This window comes from Delphinus delphis, chromosome 13 (genome assembly GCF_949987515.2).
Source record: "Delphinus delphis chromosome 13, mDelDel1.2, whole genome shotgun sequence".
NCBI lineage: Eukaryota > Metazoa > Chordata > Mammalia > Artiodactyla > Delphinidae > Delphinus > Delphinus delphis.
In genome coordinates this window covers 68,524,739-68,543,921 of record NC_082695.1, presented here as the reverse complement: position 1 = coordinate 68,543,921, position 19,183 = coordinate 68,524,739, and the positions used below count along the sequence as shown (strand labels likewise).

The following is a 19,183-nucleotide window of genomic DNA, read 5'->3' as shown; positions in this document are numbered from 1 at the left end:
TTAGAGAATGATCCATGTGGATGTCTGAGGGAAGGAACATTCTAGGCAGACTGAGGAACGAGTACAAAGGTCTTGAGGGAAAAGGATTCTTGGTATATATAGGAAATACAGAGAAGCCAGTGAGACTGGAGAGGAGTGAGCAAATAAGAAAACAGTAAACACAGTAAGTGATGAAGTTGGGAAGGTGAAAAGGGGTCAGATCAGGAAGGATTTCTGATTATTCTCTGAATGAGACAGGAAGTCATTGGAGGGTTTTGAAGATGAGAATTGACACAATCTAACTTGTGTTAACTCCAGGTTAACTCCATCTGGTATGGTAAGAATAGACTTGAGAGGTTATAGCAATAGTTCACATGAGACCTGATCGTAGTAAAAAAGAGGTAAGAAGTGGTAGGATTCCATCTATGTTTTATTTTCATTTATTTATTCGACTTCTTTTTTATTATGGAAAATTTTGAGGAATACAAAATTAGACAGAATGATAGGATGAACCACTTTATTCCCATCACTCAGCTCAAATAAATCACAAAAGCCAGTCTTTTAGTATTATTTTGTAGCAAATATCAGGTATCCTATTGTATCAAGGATTCAGGAAATATTTTGACAGTACTGCCAAGATCTGATGGTGGATTTGATATAGAGTGTGAGAAAAAAAGAGGACCTAACGATGACTCCAAGGACTTTGGCCTGAGTAATGAGAAATATGCAGATGACATTGAGATGCAGGAACCTCTGGAATGATAAAGTTTTGGAAAGCGTTTGAGGCTGAAGGAAAATGGGTATTTAGTTTTGTTTTTAAGTTTTAGATGCTCATGATAAATCAAAGTTGAGAAACCAAGCAGGAATTTGGATATATGATTCAGAATTGCAGGTAAAACGTCAGGGCCAGATACACAAATCTGGAAGACGTCAACATAGTGACAGAATATAAAGTCACAAACTGGATGAAGCAAGATTTCCAAAGCCTGAGTCCTAGGGCAATTCAGTACAGGTCAGGGAGATTAGGAGTAAAAGAGCCTAAAACTGAGTGGCCAGAGGGACTGGAATAGAACCAGGAGAATGTATGTAATAGAATCCAAGGGAAGAGTATGTTTCATGAAAGGGAAAGTGATCGAATGTGACAAAGTTTGCTAACTATCCAAGTAATGAGAGGACCAGGAATTGGCTACTGGGTTTAGCAACATGGATGTCACCTGGTAAACCTCGATAAGAACAGTTTCAGTGAAATACTAGGGACAGAATCATGACTGGAATATGAGGTAGGTACTGGAGTGAAGTTAGACAGCTCAAGGTATGTTGCTATAAAAGGGAATAGAATGAAGTGATAGGAAGAGAGAAATGGGATTGAGAGGGATGATTTGTTGAGATGGAAAATACAAATACATGCTTGTATGCTGATGGGCATGATACCCCAAGGTGGGAAACGTTGATGAGGAGGAGAAACACTGGGCTGAAGCTTTGTTCTTTCGTTTTCAAGAAAGGGTGGGAGGGCTTCCCTGGTGGCGCAGTGGTTGGGAGTCCACCTGCCGATGCAGGGGACGCGGGTTCGTGCCCCGGTCTGGGAAGATCCCACATGGCGCGGAGCGGCTGGGCCCGTGAGCCATGGCCGCTGAACTTGCGCGTCTGGAGCCTGTGCTCCGCAACGGGAGAGGCCACAACAGTGAGAGGTCTGCATACCGCAAAAAAAAAAGGATGGGATCTAGTGCATAAGTGAATGTTTGGCCCTGTTAAGAGCATGGGCAGTTCTTTTATAGCACTTTGAGGAAAGACAGATTAGATGCTTAAAGACCCACTTAGGTAAATCAGACATGGAAGCTGGTACAACTTTTATTGTGATTGCTACTATTTTCCAGGAGATTAGAAGCAAGGTCAATTAAGAGTAAGGGAAAGAGGGAAGGTGTTGGAGATTTGAGAAGAGAGGAAAAGGTAGGAAATATCATTAGGATCGTGTGTGAGAGAGGCTGACTGCTACGTGCGATGCAACCCCCAACACCATGAAGAGGCAACTTCAGATAAGTAGTTATGAATTTCAAGACTAGTCAGCAAAGCTACATATTTTCTTCCACGTATATTCAGCTACAAGAGTGCAAGAAAAGGTAGGTAGAAAATTACAGTTACTTGAGTTGATTTTGGCCAAGAAGTTAATATTAAATGAGACAGTAACAAGCAAAACATTGCTGTATGTCAGTCTTTATAATAATTGGCCATGGGGTTTTAGCTGTTTAACAAATGAAGGAAAACATGAAGGATGAGGGACAATGGAAATGCCATAGAATCAATGAATTGTAGGTCCCCATGGAATCAGAGTCTTAAACGGAAGGTAGGAAAATGAGAGACTGAGATGAAAGTATGAGGTTTGAAATCAAGATCATGGAGAGGCTGCAGAGATTGGTGTTGACAAGGACCATGGTATGACCACAGGAATAACTGTCCAAGAGGGTATGGGGGAAGGATGCATGGGCTTGAAAGGTAAGGAAGATATCAAGAGATGAGTAAAGGATAAAATGGTTTTATTAGCAGGAAACAGTGAGCCGCTTTGAAAATAAATGGTTCATATAAAAAAAATGGAAACCCATTGTTGTTAATTATTACTATTACCACCATTACCTTTGGGCCTTATTTTCAGCCTCTCTTCCATACTGTCTTTGAACTCACACTATTCTGAGACCCTCTGCCTTTGTGCAGTGACTGCCTTGGATGCTTTACTTGAATTCTTTCAATTAGTCCTCACAGCAATTCCGACAGGTAGCATTCATCTTCCCTTTGTCCACTACAGCAGAGAGATGTTCTTCCTGGTTTTTACATAATTAAATACACAAAACTCACATGTCTGATAAAATAGTAGTACCATTTCCAAACCCAGCCATTTGGACTTAAGTGATATATATATATATTTTTTTTTTTCTTTTTTTCTTTTTTTGGTAGGCGGGCCTCTCACTGTTGTGGCCTCTCCCGTTGCGGAGCACAGGCTCCGGACGCGCAGGCTCAGCGGCCATGGCTCACGGGCCCAGCAGCTCCGTGGCATGTGGGATCTTCCTGGACCGGGGCACGAACCCGTGTCCCCTGCATCGGCAGGCAGACTCTCAACCACTGCGCCACCAGGGAAGCCCAAGTGGTATATTTTTAATCTTCATAGGTTATAGGAATCACACTCTACCTATATATAGATTGGAGATAGACTTCCATTCAAGGGAGTTTGGTAGTTATTGTGTGCATGTCTTTACATAGAAATTTTATCATATTTAAATTTGAAACACTTTCACATTTTTAAGCAGTGAAGTCAGTGATCCAAACTGTATTTCAAAAAGATAGCTCGAGGAACTTCCCTAGTGGTCCAGTGGTAAAGAATCCGCCTTCCAATGCAGGGGACGTGGGTTCGATCCCTGGTCAGGGAACTAGGATTCCACATGCTGCAGGGCAACTAAGCCCACGCACCACAACTACTCAGCTCACGCGCCTCAACTAGAGAGTCCGCGTGCTGCAACTAAGACCCGACACAGACAAAAATAAATTAAATAAATAAATAATAATTTTTTTTAAAAAAAGGAGACTTTAAAAAAAAAAAAGATAGCTCGAGACAGTGAGGAGGATGGATTAGAGGGTGAGAAGCTATTGTCAGAGATCAGGTAAGTGATGGTGGAGATGACAGAATACAGGGGCCATGGCTGAGCCGTGGCCAAGGTAGATCTGCCAGGACCTGATGACTAATGGCAGTGCTAACATTCAGGGAGGAATAAAATATGACCTGGGGTTTGCTACTTGGTCAACAGGATGGAAGGTACTAACATAAACCAAGAAATGTAAAGAAAAAGATATTTAAGGAGGAGACAGTGAGTATGGTTTTGGGCAGGGTGAATTTAAGGTGCCTCCAGGAAGTCCATGTGGATACATGAAGACAAGGGGGCAAGAATCCTTACCTGTTTTCACAGCTGCACGCAAAGAACTTACGAGACTTCTCATAAGGACACAGAGTTAAACAGTGGTAGAGATTCCACTAAAACAAATGCCTGCTTCCTCAGGTAATGAACGATCTTAGGGAACATATGTATATTTCTTTCCTTTCCTTTTAAAGTCAGGTCAAATTGTAAAAGAAAACAGAAACTTAAAGATATACTTTGCTGCTGTGAACTGGAAGAAAAGCATTTTGAGACGCAGCACGAGAGAAGCTGCAGTGTGCCATCCGATCATCACACTGCGGCATTTTGAGCTGAATACACTCCAGCCAGCCCAAACTGTCCTGTGCCTTTCAAATCCTGAAGGGTTCCTCCAGGTCATTACGTGTTTAAAGCACTCACAGGTTTGAGAGACTAGAAGCCTCACGCTTGAATCCTGGCTCTGCCCCCCTCCCCGTCCCCATTGTTCTCAACAGGCACTGGAAGGCTTGTGACAGCCATCACATCTAGTCTCTTCTTCTCCAGAAGAACAAAGAGTGATAGTCAGGATCAGTGTGAGCTCAGCCTTGTCAACAACTAGGTCCCACCAGATTCATCCTCTCTCTGTGTCTCTCTCTCTCCTTCACTCTCTCTCTTTCTTTCTCCTTCTCCCTCTCTACTTCCCCTATGCCACCATTATCACCCCCACCAAATATTCTATATATGGAGATGCATAAAACAGGTCATATTTCTTTTGGCTGGAAAAACTTTACAGAAAACGAATGCTGCCCTCATTCAAGAATGAAAGAAGGGGACTTTCCTGGTGGCGCAGTGGTTAAGAATCTGCTTGCCAATGGAAGAGACACGGGTTCAAGCCATGGTCTGGGAAGGTCCCACATGCTGCAGAGCAACTAAGCCCATGTGCCACAACTACTGAACCTGTGCTCTAGAGCCTGTGAGCCATAACTACTGAGCCCGACTGCTGCAACTACCAAAGCCCGCACGCCTAGAGCCAATGCTCCACAACAAGAGAAGCCACCACAATGAGAACCCTTCGCACCGCAACAAAGAGTAGCCCCTGCTCGCCGCAACTAGAGAAAACCCACACGCAGCAACAAAGACCCAACACAGCCAAAAATAAATAATAAAATAAAATAAATAATATTAAAATAAAGAAAGGATGAAAGAAGAAGCTGCCACATCCCAGGAACCCCTGTGTACCACTGGATGTCCACTTTAGACTGGTTGTATATAAGAGGAGGTTTAAAATGGAAGAAAAGATGTGAAACTTGGAACTCAGCCAAGTCAACAGATGGCTACTTTGTAAAGATCCTAGTTACCTTATCAAAACCCTCATCTACTGAAGGACATAATGATGCTGTTCCCTCCCCGTGTGAGAGGCACAGGTAGGTCTGCTGAGTACATTTGAAAATAGGTGTTCTTCTCTACAGAATCTTGGGATTTAGCAATATATTGTTTCTCTAAAGCAAATTCAGCTTTCACACGCTGATCTCTTTTATCACCTTTAATTGGCAACATAAAAAAACCCCAAAAGTTGATGAGGAGAGAAACTTACAAAATGCTTAAAAAACAGAATGGAAAGGTCCATTAAGAAAGCTTCCTATAGCTTTCTGATTCCTTCTAAGTGAGACGTTTACAGAGTGGCTTTATGCTTTAATCTTACCAATCACATGGGCATTTGATAAATATTACAAAATTCCATTTCAAGCAGTATGGCAAACTAGATAGTATGTGAAAAACCCTTCTGTTACAGCAGGCCTAAAATGCTGCCAAAATTGTTCAAAATCTCTTTTATTAACAAAAAAATTATCCAGGAACTTGCTGGCAGCAAAGTAAGAGAATTATCACAGTGGGAAAGCTGACTTGCGGGGCCGGTGTTTAACTGAGAGTATTTGCCTTTCAAGAGAAGTCTGGAGCTAGTAGCTTTAGAAACTAACAGGAGAAGAGAACAAGAAACAAATCTGCAGGTGAAGTTGGGTACAAGGTCTGACTGGAGAACCTTGCATACAGCCAGGATCCTGAAAGACCAAACTTCAGTGGATGAACTAGAAAGTGAAATTAGCCTCATAAGAGAATTGGTGAATACATGCCAGTCTCAGTCTTAGCTCAGTTGGAACAACAAAAACGTCTCTAAAAATTGCTTACCACAAGTCTGCATTTATTTATTTAAGTTGATATGTTAAAAATGGCAGAAAAACAAATGTATCACACAATGGATTTTCTGATAACTAATAAAATATCAGTACGAGACCTGTATGGACCAAATATACCTTAGTGAAAATTTGGTTTAATGTGGTCTCGTTTTGGTAAAGCAAATCCTCCCCTGAGAATGTACTTTAAACCTTGGCCTCAAAAATTCCCTCAGATAAATTTCTAAGGACTAGATTTAACAATCAAGAATCACTCAAACATGGGAAGAAGTAATCCCCCATGAGGAAGAGTCAGCAGAAACACAAAGACTGCAGATATGAGAGTGATCAAATAGAGAATATAAAGTAAGTGTAATATATTTAATTAAATGGGTGTCATACAGTTTATTCTTATAGATTAGAACTAACCAATAACTATCATAGACTTACAAATCAAACTTCAAAGCCTTAAAACAGTGAAACATCTTAAAGAAAAAATGATGAGAAAAAACCCAAAAAAACAAAAAACAACAGTAGATTGTAATCTTGAAACGAGACGCATACAGCTCACTTTTACCTAGACAATAATGATATTAAGAACTTTTAGCAAATACTAGATACTCTTAAATGACCTTTGTAAATGCAAGCTAATTTAATCCTAACAAAAACCTTCAAGGTAAGTACTATTATTTCCTCTTTATTAAAGAGTGAAGTAAGGTTTAGAGAAGTTATGTCATTTTCTTGAGATCACATGATGTCAGTGACAGAGCTGAGTTTGCACCCTGCCACACTGGTTCTCCCACACTTGGTTCTATCAATACACAGCCCAATTCTGTTCTCTGCTTACCGCTTTGAAACTCAAGGAAATTAAAAAAACAAACAAAAAACCCTGATATCATATATTTACATGCTTTTCTGTTTTTCAAGGAAGTTTTCTATAAATGATTGAATTTGATTCTGTACACAATCCTGCCTTAAAAAAACCCCACACAGGCAACAGAGACATGTTATCTCCACTGAGTAATGAGTGAAGGGCACAGAGGAGAGATTTCCCACAGTCTCCAAAGTTCCTGCTCAAGACCTCCCGCTGCCATCACGCCACAGTCTACATTTAAAGACCTGGTGGATTAGGCTGAATTTCATTGGTAGTACCTACCTGTTGTCTCCTTCTCTGGAGTAAAAAACCGTGAAGGCTTGAATGTTCCCTTTTGCTTCTGCGGGCGGGCGCCAGCTGAGACGGACAAACCGACTGGAAACCAGGACAGGGACCACGTCTCTGGGAGCAGAAGGGAGGATGCTGGAGCTCGGGATAGCTAAGGAGGAAGGAGAGGAGGCTGTCAGAAGTGTTGGGACATGGGTAAGAAATGCATAGGAAGGCAAAGAAGACCCGTTAGCAAACATAGAATGGTACCTTCCCATAGATTCTAAAGGAAGGAACAAAAGAGGAAGAAAAGAAACAGTAAGTGGAATCAAAGGTATTAAGAGTGTATATGTTAATCCCAAACTCCTAATTTATCCCTCCTCCACCCCTACTATATATAAAATAGATAACCAACAAGGACCTACTGTATAGCATGGAGAACTATACTCAATATTTTGTAATAACCTATATGAGAAAAGAATCTGAAAAAGAATATCTATATCTATATCTATATCTATATCTATATATATCTGAATCAGTTTGCTGTACATCTGAAACTAACACAACATTGTAAACCAACTACACTTCAATTAAAAAAAAAAAATGGGGACTTCCCTGGTGGCGTAGTGGATAAGAATCTGCCTGCCAATGCAGGGGACACAGGTTTGATCTCTGGTCCAGGAAGATCCCGCATACCGCAGAGCAACTAAACCCGTGTGCCACAACTACTGAGCCTGTGCTCTAGAGCCCACGAGCCACAACTACTGAAGCCCACATTCCTAGAGCTCGTGCTCCGCAACAAGAAGCCACCGCAATGAGAAGCCCGTGCACCGCAACGAAGAGTAACCCCCGCTCACCACAACGAGAGAAAGCCCGTGTGCAGCAATGAAGACCCAACACAGCCATAAATAAATAAATATATTTTTTTAAAAAAAGCTTTTAAAAAAAATCTGTCAGAGTAGTACGAATCTGAAGACATTGATATAAAACGTTGGCTAGGGTATAGCACCTTCATGCTATCAGCTGAAGTTTGTAAGAGTACAATCTTTTTTAGAAGTCAGTTTGGCAAAATACTTTAAAATGAAAAATATTCATACCATTTGACCAAACATTCTCAGGCCTGTAAATTTATCACTGCAAAAATAGCAAATACCCCCTTTATCAATGAATCCATGTTAAAATCACAGATAGCATGTTTTCTCAAAATGTAATACCTATACATCTCACCACTTTAAAGAAAATGGGATCCTTTCAATTTTTTTTTTTTTAAACAAAAGATTTTTTAAAAACAAAATGTGAACAATGATGGCTTGGAAAAATCTTTTGAGAATTTTCAAGAAGTTAGAAAGGTAAGTTTTCAAAGAACAGGAAAGAAACTCTCAAATCCTCTTCCGCCAAGAGCGCTCTGCTTATAGACGGCACCACATCAAAAACGAGTTGGTTTCTCCACCCATTCAGGGGCTCCCAACAAGGAGGGTGATGGGGCTCCACACAGATGCTTTTTGCTCCAGGCTTCCGAAGTGTCTTCTCACAGAGCTAGTCTAGACTCGATTTATCAGACAAAGCTCAGGAGACAATTAATCATGGACTCCTTACCTCAATTTCAACAGTCGTTATATAAAAAGGAAGGGGCACATTTTTAACAAAGGAATGGCTTCTTACTTTATACAAGAGAAATCATTTTGTTCTTACTAATCCTTCATGCTTTCTCTCAACGGTAACTTGTCATCACATAAGGTCTCAATAAAGAACCAATCAGGACTTCTTTTCTTTGCTCTTGGAGCCCTAATCTCCAGTCTGGCCCTAATCTCCCGGGCCCATTACTGTTGTCATGGTTACAGCTTCTTTATCTATTGTCATGGAGAAGAAGAGGAGAATTTGCCACAGTATAACATAGTCTTTTGGTTTTTCTTTTAAATATATTTTATGATAGCAACATCCGGAAAAGGAGGTGATTTCTTAAGATAATGTAAATCCAAAGAATAGATAGTTTTGAAACTCAAAACCAATAATAATAACATTTTTGTGATGTCATCGCAAAATCATTGATAACAATTACAATATTGGGTTAAGTTTTCTGTAGAGCTACATTCCCTCTAGATACCAGAGACGCTTTCTTTCTGTTGGATTTTTAATATACAGTGTTTACGGACATTCATTTTTCTCTGAGCTTATTAACAATGCCTGACCTCCAATCCCTGTGAGACATATGAAAGATGATAAGACATATTCATAAAAACACAAAAATATTTAATTTGCATTAAACATCATACAACCAACCCTGTTACTCCCCATGTCTATTTTTATTTTATAGAACTAAAATACTATAAACGTAGCCAGCAGATCAGCCAGATGATTTATTTATTGCATCTTTTCATTAGCTGGCAGATTTGATAAAAATAAAATATAAACAGAGAACATTAGTGAAATGATAGGATCTTCTAACTGTGCTAAGGCCAAACATCTATGTCTTTTCCTTTTGGACTTTTTTCTTGTTTTTATTCCTTTGACACCAAACTCTAGCTTTTAATTGTCTAAATGGAGAAGTAGATAACATTTAAATTGTAGTTTGGAGTTTTTAGAGTTCACAAAGTAATTTCACAAGCTTACTGAAAAAAGCTTGGCTGTATATGGTTGAAAATGACAAAGACTAACATTTTTTTCTAAAGTTCCACATTATTTTCAAAATTCAAAGAATCATGGCGTTTGAGCTAGTGTATTATGAATTTTAATAAATCTAAGAAATGTGGACTAAAAAACATAGTGATTTGAAACCATTTTTCTATTTTGGTTAGCATGAGATAGCAATGAATGAACTATACAATATCTCATTAAACCTAAATATTTACATGAAATAACTTACTGGATTAGTATCTAAAAACAAGTAACCATTATTTATTGAATGTCTATAACCTCCTATGGTTATTCTTGAAGTGAAGAATTAATTATTTTAAAACCATGAATTTTTTCTTGGGAGAGCCTGGAACTAATTTGAAGACATAAGGTATATGCATGTAAGACAATTACAAAGTTTGAGACAGTCTCTTACTTACAAATGTGTCCCGTTCTAAGTGTTTTGGCAGGATGGTTGTTTAGAAATCAGAACACACTTTCTCACTAAACCATTTCTATTCTGTTCCCAGAAACCTATTTAATTCATCATTTTATAAACTATCCATAGTAAGAGTGCTCTGGAGTTGGATCATACATGTATGAATTTTCTTTGGTAAATCAATGCATGTAACCAATAATTAATCCATTCAATATTCATGGATGGATGAGGACATGAAAGGCAAGGTGTGAAGGCCTGTTTTAATCCATTTCCCAATTCCAGGGAGGAAGGCCAGCTCGGGAATTCTCCCTGCCCCTGCTTCACCTTCAAGGATCTATCTCCTCCCACCTCCAGCATGGCTCCTCTCATCCCAGTCTACCGTCTCAGTTGTCTTGGGCAGTGTTAAACCTGATAAAGGATCCAGTTGAAGGTCTCTGGGGTTGAGAAGCTAGTCTTGAGGAGTTTCGAAAGGCTTCAGTTGCAGGCCTGGTTCCTTGCTACCTCTCAGCTCTCCAAGCTGAACTTGCTGGGTTCCATGAGAACCTCATGCTTTTACCTCTGCTACTTCCATGTGCTGAACCTGAGCTGGATGGAATTCCTCCCTCCAACTGCTTTGGTGCTCTGACCTGGGCTTCTTGAGTTCAGCCTAGGAGTCACCTCACTGATCCCCATCCTGGCTTAGGTGCCTCTGCTGAGCTTTCACACAAGAAGAATAAGCATCCCCTCAGGACACATCCTACACTGCACTGCTGTGGTCTAGTCACTTTTTTGTATCCTATCCCAAAGGATATGCTTGGTAAGAGTAGGTACCAAGTCTAAACCGTTCACCACAGTTTACTCCCCAAATCTAGTACACTGCATTTAGTCACATCCTAGGCATCCAATGCATTCTTGCAGTTGTTAGCTAAAAGAAAGGCTTTGCAAACTTGTGAAATTATGATGTTTAGACTTTGATTAGAAAATTTCATTTTGCCACCATGAAAAATGGGTATTTGAGATTAGGTACTGGAAGGGGACTGAGTTATCACTGCAAGCTGGTTATGCTAATCATTATTACTCTGCTAATAAATTACAAAGTGGAGTGAAAAACTGAACTCAGAGGGAGGTTTCCAGGGAATGTAGGCTAGTGGTAAGAATATTTCATTTTGGATCAAATAGGGGAAAATGTTTCCGAAATCCAACTATGTACCAAACAATGTAAAACATGCATTCATATAGGACTGTTTCTAAGAGCAATAACATTTTATTGAGGAGCAGAAAAGAAGCCTGGAAAACTGCTTTGGCCTGACCTGTGCAGCCCTGACCTGGGGATCTGTTATAAGAAGTCCGATGCTTATCCCAGGACCACACATCAAAGAGAACTGCAAGGCTAAGGCAGTAAGCTATGAAAAATTACCTGTGGCCACACAAAGAGATAAGAAGAAAAACAAATTCTGGAAAGTATTATCATTTTAGCAGAGATAACTACATCTCTCAGAGTTTAAAGTCTTTTCAAAAGACAAAATGAGAAGAAAAAAATAATATCTGGAGAACTGGTCAACCATCACATGTGTGAATGAATGTGTTTACAATCTGTACATTGTATATATGTAAACGCATATGTTGTATGCTTTTAATGCTTTCTTTATTTTCACTTCATTTAGGGAAATACCTTTTAAAGAGTTTATCCAAAATGGAGCAAGAGTCACAAGCAGTTTGTGGAGGTGGTTAATCTATCAGTTACGTAAACAAATGGTTCTGACTAGAAAACTGCAATTAAATAGACATGATGTTGGATCCCTGCTCTGATACTCTGTGACTATGTGACTTGAGAAGTTATTTAGCTTCTTTGAAGATTATTTTCCATGTTTATTTATTTATTTTTTTTTGCGGTACGCGGGCCTCTCACTGTTGTAGCCTCTCCCGTTGCGGAGCACAGGCTCCGGACGCGCAGGCTCAGCGGCCATGGCTCACGGGTCCAGCCGCTCCGCGGCATGTAGGATCTTCCTGGACCGGGGCACGAACCCGCGTCCCCTGCATCGGCAGGTGGACTCTCAACCACTGCACCACCAGGGAAGCCCTATTTTCCATGTTTAAAACTGATCCAAAATCTTTAACATGCAGTGTTGAGTGATGACGAGAGATGGACTTCAAGGGCTGCTCACACTCCCTAGTGTATGATTTGTACTCAGTAAATGGTATTTTTTATTTCTCTATCTTTAGATCCAGGGAGCAGAAAGTCTGTTTTTGCTGGCCCAATGTCAAGTTGTCAGGCTGGAAATCCAGACACCCTACTGGAAAGGCTTTAAGAAGGATTTGGGCTCTGATAGGTCAAGTGAGTTGGGGAAAAGAGTGCTTCCTATATCCAAGGACAGGACTTGGTCCCCTCCATCTCTGTGCCTATTTCCCTTAACAGGTAGCAGAGAAAAATTCATCCTTTGTTTTCCCTTTTTATCATCGCACATGCCTCCTCCTACAAGAGTTTACTTCATTTCAAGTCTTCTTTCCTTCTCTGTATTTTCTTACTAATCACTGTAGCCCTTCCATCTGTCACTATTCCAGGGCTTTACGAGGCCATCTTTAATCATCTCTCCCATCAATGTCTCTCCCTGGCATCTTTCACCAACTGCAGGAGAGCTACACTTCTACCCAATCCCCAGCTCCCTTTGCTTCCATCCTTTCCCTTGAGTTTACATCACTGAATTCCTAGTCATTGTTTATCCCTTCTCCATGCCCAGCGACCCCAAAAGTGCCGTTTCAATCATTCCCCTGTCACCAGAGCTTCCTCTAGGGATAAGGACTGACAAGTGACACCTCTCCTCCCATCTCTCATGTGCTTTTATGATCATTCACCTCAACCCAACCATATGGTGCTTTGTCCCGACTGCCATGAAATCCTCTTCTCCAACCATGGAGAACATCTAAAGAACACAAACCTCTAAAGCTACAAATCAACATGGCAGGCTTTAAGAAGCGGTGCTTTTCCATGCAATTTCCTTTGGTAATAAGACACTACCAATGTAAAATAGCTGACAGTCTGTGTCGTTAAGGGAAACAAAAGAATTGATTCAGTGCTAGAGCATTTTAATTTTTTTTTTGTTGTTGTTGTTGTTAAGTAACTGAATTCTTCCAGTAAGAAATTCAAGAAAAAGTAAGTTGAAGATAATGCAGATTACGTAAGAAGAACTAAAGGTTTAAGCTACTCTCTTTAGTAGCGTAGGTACTTTTAACAACTGCTTTGACTATTTCAGAATAACAAGTGACAAAAGAAAAACAAACCTCCAATTTGACGGTTCAGTGAGTTCTACTAATGGCAAACTTCCAACTTGGTCCATGGGATTTAAAATTTATTTATTTTATTTATTTATTTTTGGCTGCGTTGGGTCTTTGTAGCTGCGCATGGGCTTTCTCTAGTTGCAGTGAGCAGGGGCTACTCTTTGTTGCGGTGCACAGGCTTCTCATTGTGGTGGCTTTTCATTGTGGAGCACAGGCTCTAGGTGCGCGGGCTTCAGTAGTTGTGGCGCATGGGCTTAGTTGCCCCGTGGCATGTGGGATCTTCCCGGACCAGGGCTCAAACCCATGTCCCCTGCATTGGCAGGCAGATTCTTAACCACTGAGCCACCAGGGAAGCCCCAGTCCATGGGATTTAAAATAGATTTCTATATTATTTATTTAAGGGTACTGTGTAAGTATAGCCGTGGAAATGCTCATTGCCAGGATGGGCGGCTTTCAATGTTCTGAAGTGTCTTTGAGAGTCATAATTTCAGACTGACAGGTTCACCAAATGCCATGTCATCTACGGACAGGATGAGAATGAGTGTGAGGAGACTGAAGGCTGGGGGCACTGGCAAGATGTGGAGGTTTACTGAGAATCTGTGTGCTGTACACTTGACTCTAACCCCTAGCTATTCACCCTTAAATTTTATAGCTACCAAAACAAATTAAAGGGAAATAAAAATAAAATGAATAAAGGAGGATATAAAGCAAAGATAAATTATTACTTATTTCGATTAAGTTTAAACAAGAAGAACATTTTATCACTGCTATAAAGCCACCACAAAACAACAGGGGGCAGAGAATGTGTATGAATGATGTTTCCTTAGATCCCTGTTTCTTTTTGAATGTGTCCTTCTAAGCCTATATACAGCTGAGAGAGACAGACAGACCAATTCTATTACAGTCCCCTCTCTGGGAAGTAAGATGGTGAGCATGGAGAATTTGCAACCACAGCTGAGTGCTTACTCATGTAAGCTCATCCTGTCTCTTTTTTAATATACCGCGGTGAGGGAAATGATAGTAAAACTGTAAACCATAAAAGAGGCTTATTGGCCTGAACCTAGCATTCATTCTTCAAATCTATTAAGTAGGCGAACAAAAGGAATAACTACCAGAGATGATTGATTAAGTAATAAAAACACATTAGATAATCTTAAATTGTGGATGTGCGTCAAATGCCAGTATTCTCCTTGGTCACTCTAAATAGAACAGTATTAATTCCTACAGAAAAGATGGATCTTTTAAAAAGTCTTGGTAGATTTTTTTTTAATCATTCAATATGTTGATTTGCCTAAAGACCCATGTCAATTTGAATTATGGCAGGTAAAATTATCCAATAATTCAAAATATAACATAAGGCATGTGAAATTCTGAAATATAAGATACAGGTGTTCATCCACCATAACAGAGGTATCTATTTTAAGTTTGACTCCTGGCTGCTACTCTAGCTAAAGCAAAATATGTGCTTGGCCTGTGTTCACACGTTCATCAGCATCAAGTAAGAGGTATGATGGATGACATTTTTTTTTCTGAAGTAAAGTAAGAATCCTGGGATTGCAGTTAGGAGACAGCCTATATTCTCCATGAGTTAGTAGCTGGGCAATTAGTTTCTAGGGTGCAGATGGGTTAATCCTTAAGGTTGCTACTACTAAGGTTCTATCATGTTAGGAAGCAACAATAACTTCCATCTCTGTCTCTTTTTTCTGTTCTTTTTTCTATTTTTTTATTTCTCTCTTTTTTTCCCTTCTTTCTTTTGAAAGTGACTCATCCAAACCTGAGACAGAATTTGGAACCCAATGGCAGCCTAACTATCTAGTTCAGGGGTGAGAGCTGGGTTTAAAGAAAACATGATATGGAAAAAGGTTAGAATTAGAGTCACTATTGATTATGGGAGGCTCAAAACAGTGGAATTCTGTGCCAGGGTCACTACTGATTACATGACCTCATTATACCGCCTTCTGTCTCTGAATTTTTCCCAGTGTCAAAATGTTGCATGAACATCCCTCTTCTTCAATACAACCATGAAGACACAAAATATAGCAGATGATGCACATAAAGTACTTTGAGTTCAGTTAAAGACAGCCTAAAAACAAAGAGGAAAACAAATGGCACCAGCCCCTGCTGTGACTATTTACCACCTTAATAAACATGAGCATTTTCCACATTAAGCTAAAACATAGACTGTTCTGCAGAGGAAGGCTCAATAATCTTAGGAATGAAATTTACACTAGAAGGATCTATAAATCTGTACCTCAAGAGGCAGATCTGAGAGTGAGAGTCTAAGGGCTTACTGGAGTCAAACAGGGCACATTGACTTACTTTCTGTGTGATACTGGATGAGATGCTAAAAGTTTCTGTGCACTACTGCAAAGACAGTCAGAAAGAAGAATAAGCCAGAATACCAGAATAGAGTGTCCAGAAATAAATGTAAAAAAAAAAAAAAACATCGGAAAGCTGCTCAAGAAAAAACAGAGGGGAATACATTCTGCTATTCAAGTGGGGAGGCAGTTCTCAGAATATGACAAAAATAGAACCCATGAAGAAAAATCTTGATAAATATGACTGTATTGAAACCAAAACTTTTGTATGGTAAAGCATAATAAATGACATTGAAATATGAATCAGAAACTGGGACAATATTTTTAATAATATTGAAAAGTATTGACTTGCCTAATATGCAAACAGTGTCACAAATCAATTGAACTAACCAAGAAGCCAATAAGTAAGAGAGTTAGAAAAGATGGGCAAGTAGTATCAGTATATAACTTTTATTTCAATATATTTTAAAATTCCAAGACCCCAAATAGCCAAAGCAATCTTAAGAAAGAAATATGGAGCTGGAGAAATCAGGCTCCCTGACTTCAGACTATACTAAAAAGCTACAGTAATCAAGACAGTATGGTACTGGCACAAAAACAGAAATATAGATCAAAGGAACAGGAAAGAAAGCTCAGAGACAACCCATGCACATATGATCACCTTATCTTTGATAAAGGAGGTAAGACTATACAATGGAGAAAAGATAGTCTCTTCAGGAAGTGATGCTGGGAAAACTGGACAGCTACAAGTAAAAGAATGAAATTTTTACAACACTCCCTAATACCATACACAAAAATAAACTCAAAATGGATTAAAGACCTAAATGTGAGCCAGGCACTATAAAACTCTTAGAGGAAAACATAGGCAGAACACTCTATGACATAAATCACAGCAAGATCCTTTTTGACCCAGCTTCTAGAGAAATGGAAATAAAAAAATATATAAACAAATGGGACCTAATTAAACTTCAAAGCTGTAGCACAGCAAAGGAAACAAGACGAAAAGACAACTCTCAGAATGGGAGAAAATATTTGCAAACGAAGCAACTGACAAAGGATTAATCTCCAAAATATACAAGCAGCTCAGGCATCTCAATATCAAAAAAACAAATAACCCAATCCAAAAATGGGCAGAAGACCTAAATAGACATTTCTCCAAAGAAGCTATACAGATTTCCAACAAACACATGAAAGGATGCTCAACATCACCAATCATTAGAGAAATGCAAATCAAAACTACAATGAGGTATCACCTCACACCAGTTAGAATGGGCATCATCAGAAAATCTACAAACAACAAATGCTGGAAAGGGTGTGGAGAAAAGGGAACCCTCTTGCACTGCTGGTGGGAATGTAAATTGATACGGCCACTATGGAGAACAGTATGGAGGTTCCTTAAAAAACTAAAAATAGAACTACCATATGACCCAGCAATCCCACTACTGGGCATATACCCAAAGAAAACCATATTTCAAAAAGAGTCATGTACCCCAATGTTCACTGAAGCTCTATTTACAATAGCCAGGACATGGAAGCAACCTCAGTGTCCATCAGCAGATGAATGGATAAAGAAGATGTGGCACATATATACAATGGAATACTACTCAGCCATAAAAAGAAATGAAATTGAGCTATTTGTAGTGAGGTGGATGGACCCAGAGTCTGTCATACAGAATGAAGTAAGTCACAAAGAAAAAAAAAAATATATGTTAACACATATATATGGAATCTAAAAAGAAAAAAAGGTTCTGAAGAACCTAGGAGCAGGACAGGATAAAGACACAGACGTAGAGAATGGACTTGAGGACACCAGGAGGTGGAAGGGTAAGCTGGGATGAAGTGAGAGAGTGGCATGGACATATATACACTACCAAATGTAAAATAGATAGCGAGTGGGAAGGAGCTTCACAGCACAGGGAGATCAGCTCGGTGCTTTGTGTCCACCTACAAGGGTGGGATAGGGAGGGGGGTAGGGAGACGCAAGAGGGAGGAGATATGGGGATATATGCATACGTATACCTGATTCACTTTGTTTTAGAGCAGAAACTAACACACCATTGTAAAGCAATTATACTCCAATAAAGAAGTTAAAAAAAAAAAGAAAGAAAAAGAAAATTCCCATTATCTCCTCCACAGAGCAACTATTTTGTTTCTATTTTTTTAATTTTTACTGAAGTATAGTTGATTTACAATGCTGTTTTACTTTCAGGTGTACAGTGAAGTGATTCAGTTATATATATATATATATATATATATGTGTGTGTGTGTGTGTGTGTGTATTCTTTTTCATTATAGGTTATTACAAGATATCGAATATAGTTCCCTGTGCTATACAGTAAGCCCTTGTTGTTTATTTTACTCCTAGCAATTATTAATTCCACCAGAAATAATTATTTCGATATGATGGATGTCATCATGAAAATACAAAGTACTCTGGCCTTAACCTTCAAGAATGCAAAAACTCATTAAGCTTCAAATGAGAAGGAAACCATCAATCTCACACTTTTGGTTATTTAAAGCTAAGAGTAAACGATATATTATATTCACAAGTAAATATTTTGACAGGGGAAAAAACTTAGTTGTATAGAGTTTAGAGCTCCATGCCACAGTTACTGAGACATTTCTAAATTACAAATATGTAGTTTGGAACTCTGTAGCTATTTTGTAATAAGAATGAAGAAGTGGTTATGAAAGTTCCCTCCATACTATAGTTGTGTCAGGACAGAGATTAAATCCACTTAAGTATGACCAGAAAATAAAACAAACCAAAACCAAGATGAAGTAGAGGGGAAGATGTCTTCTTTCCTCCCTGCAACACTGCTATGTCATAATTCAAATATGTAAATTCTCTCTTCTGGGGTCTAATTCTCTTGGGTAAAGATAAGAAATGGGAAATTTGGGGACTGTAAATGTTTTATTACTGAATTCTCTCTGAGCAATCATTTTGTGTTCTCAGAAGAGGAGCTACCCCTCCCCAGATAAAAGCACAAGGCTACACTGCCTTCTACACTAATTCTCTAGGTGTTAGAGATTTAACAGAGAATGTGATATAATTTTGCCAGATTGGAGTCACAGAGGTGATGGTAAACATTAAAAAGAGAGGCAAAGAGGCAAAAATGAGCTAGATTTAGTAACTTACTTCCAAAGAAAAGAGTATGCAAAGGAAAAATGCAAACTTCATGGTAAAACCCTGGCAAACTGACTTACTACGTAAGTTATCACACCCAGTGATGTCATGTAGCTGTCCCATAGACCTGATATTATGTGATAAAAGGGTATTTCACTTCTATGGTATTCTTTCAAAACCCATAACCCCAATCTAAATCATGAGGAAAGCTTCAAACAAACCAAGATCTGGAGATAGTGTACAGGATAACTGGCTAGTATCATTCAAG

The 19,183-nt window shown here is 39.2% G+C and overlaps 1 protein-coding gene across 1 annotated transcript in view; it reads right to left on the bottom strand.

Moving 5' to 3' along the window:
• Window positions 1-19,183, bottom strand: part of DCC (DCC netrin 1 receptor) — a 766,342-nt gene that overhangs the window by 368,609 nt on the left and 378,550 nt on the right. Inside the window, exon 8 of the mRNA XM_060027782.1 lies at window positions 7,179-7,335. Within this exon, the coding sequence (XP_059883765.1) occupies window positions 7,179-7,335 (157 nt within the window). The remainder of the gene's footprint in view (window positions 1-7,178; window positions 7,336-19,183) is intronic.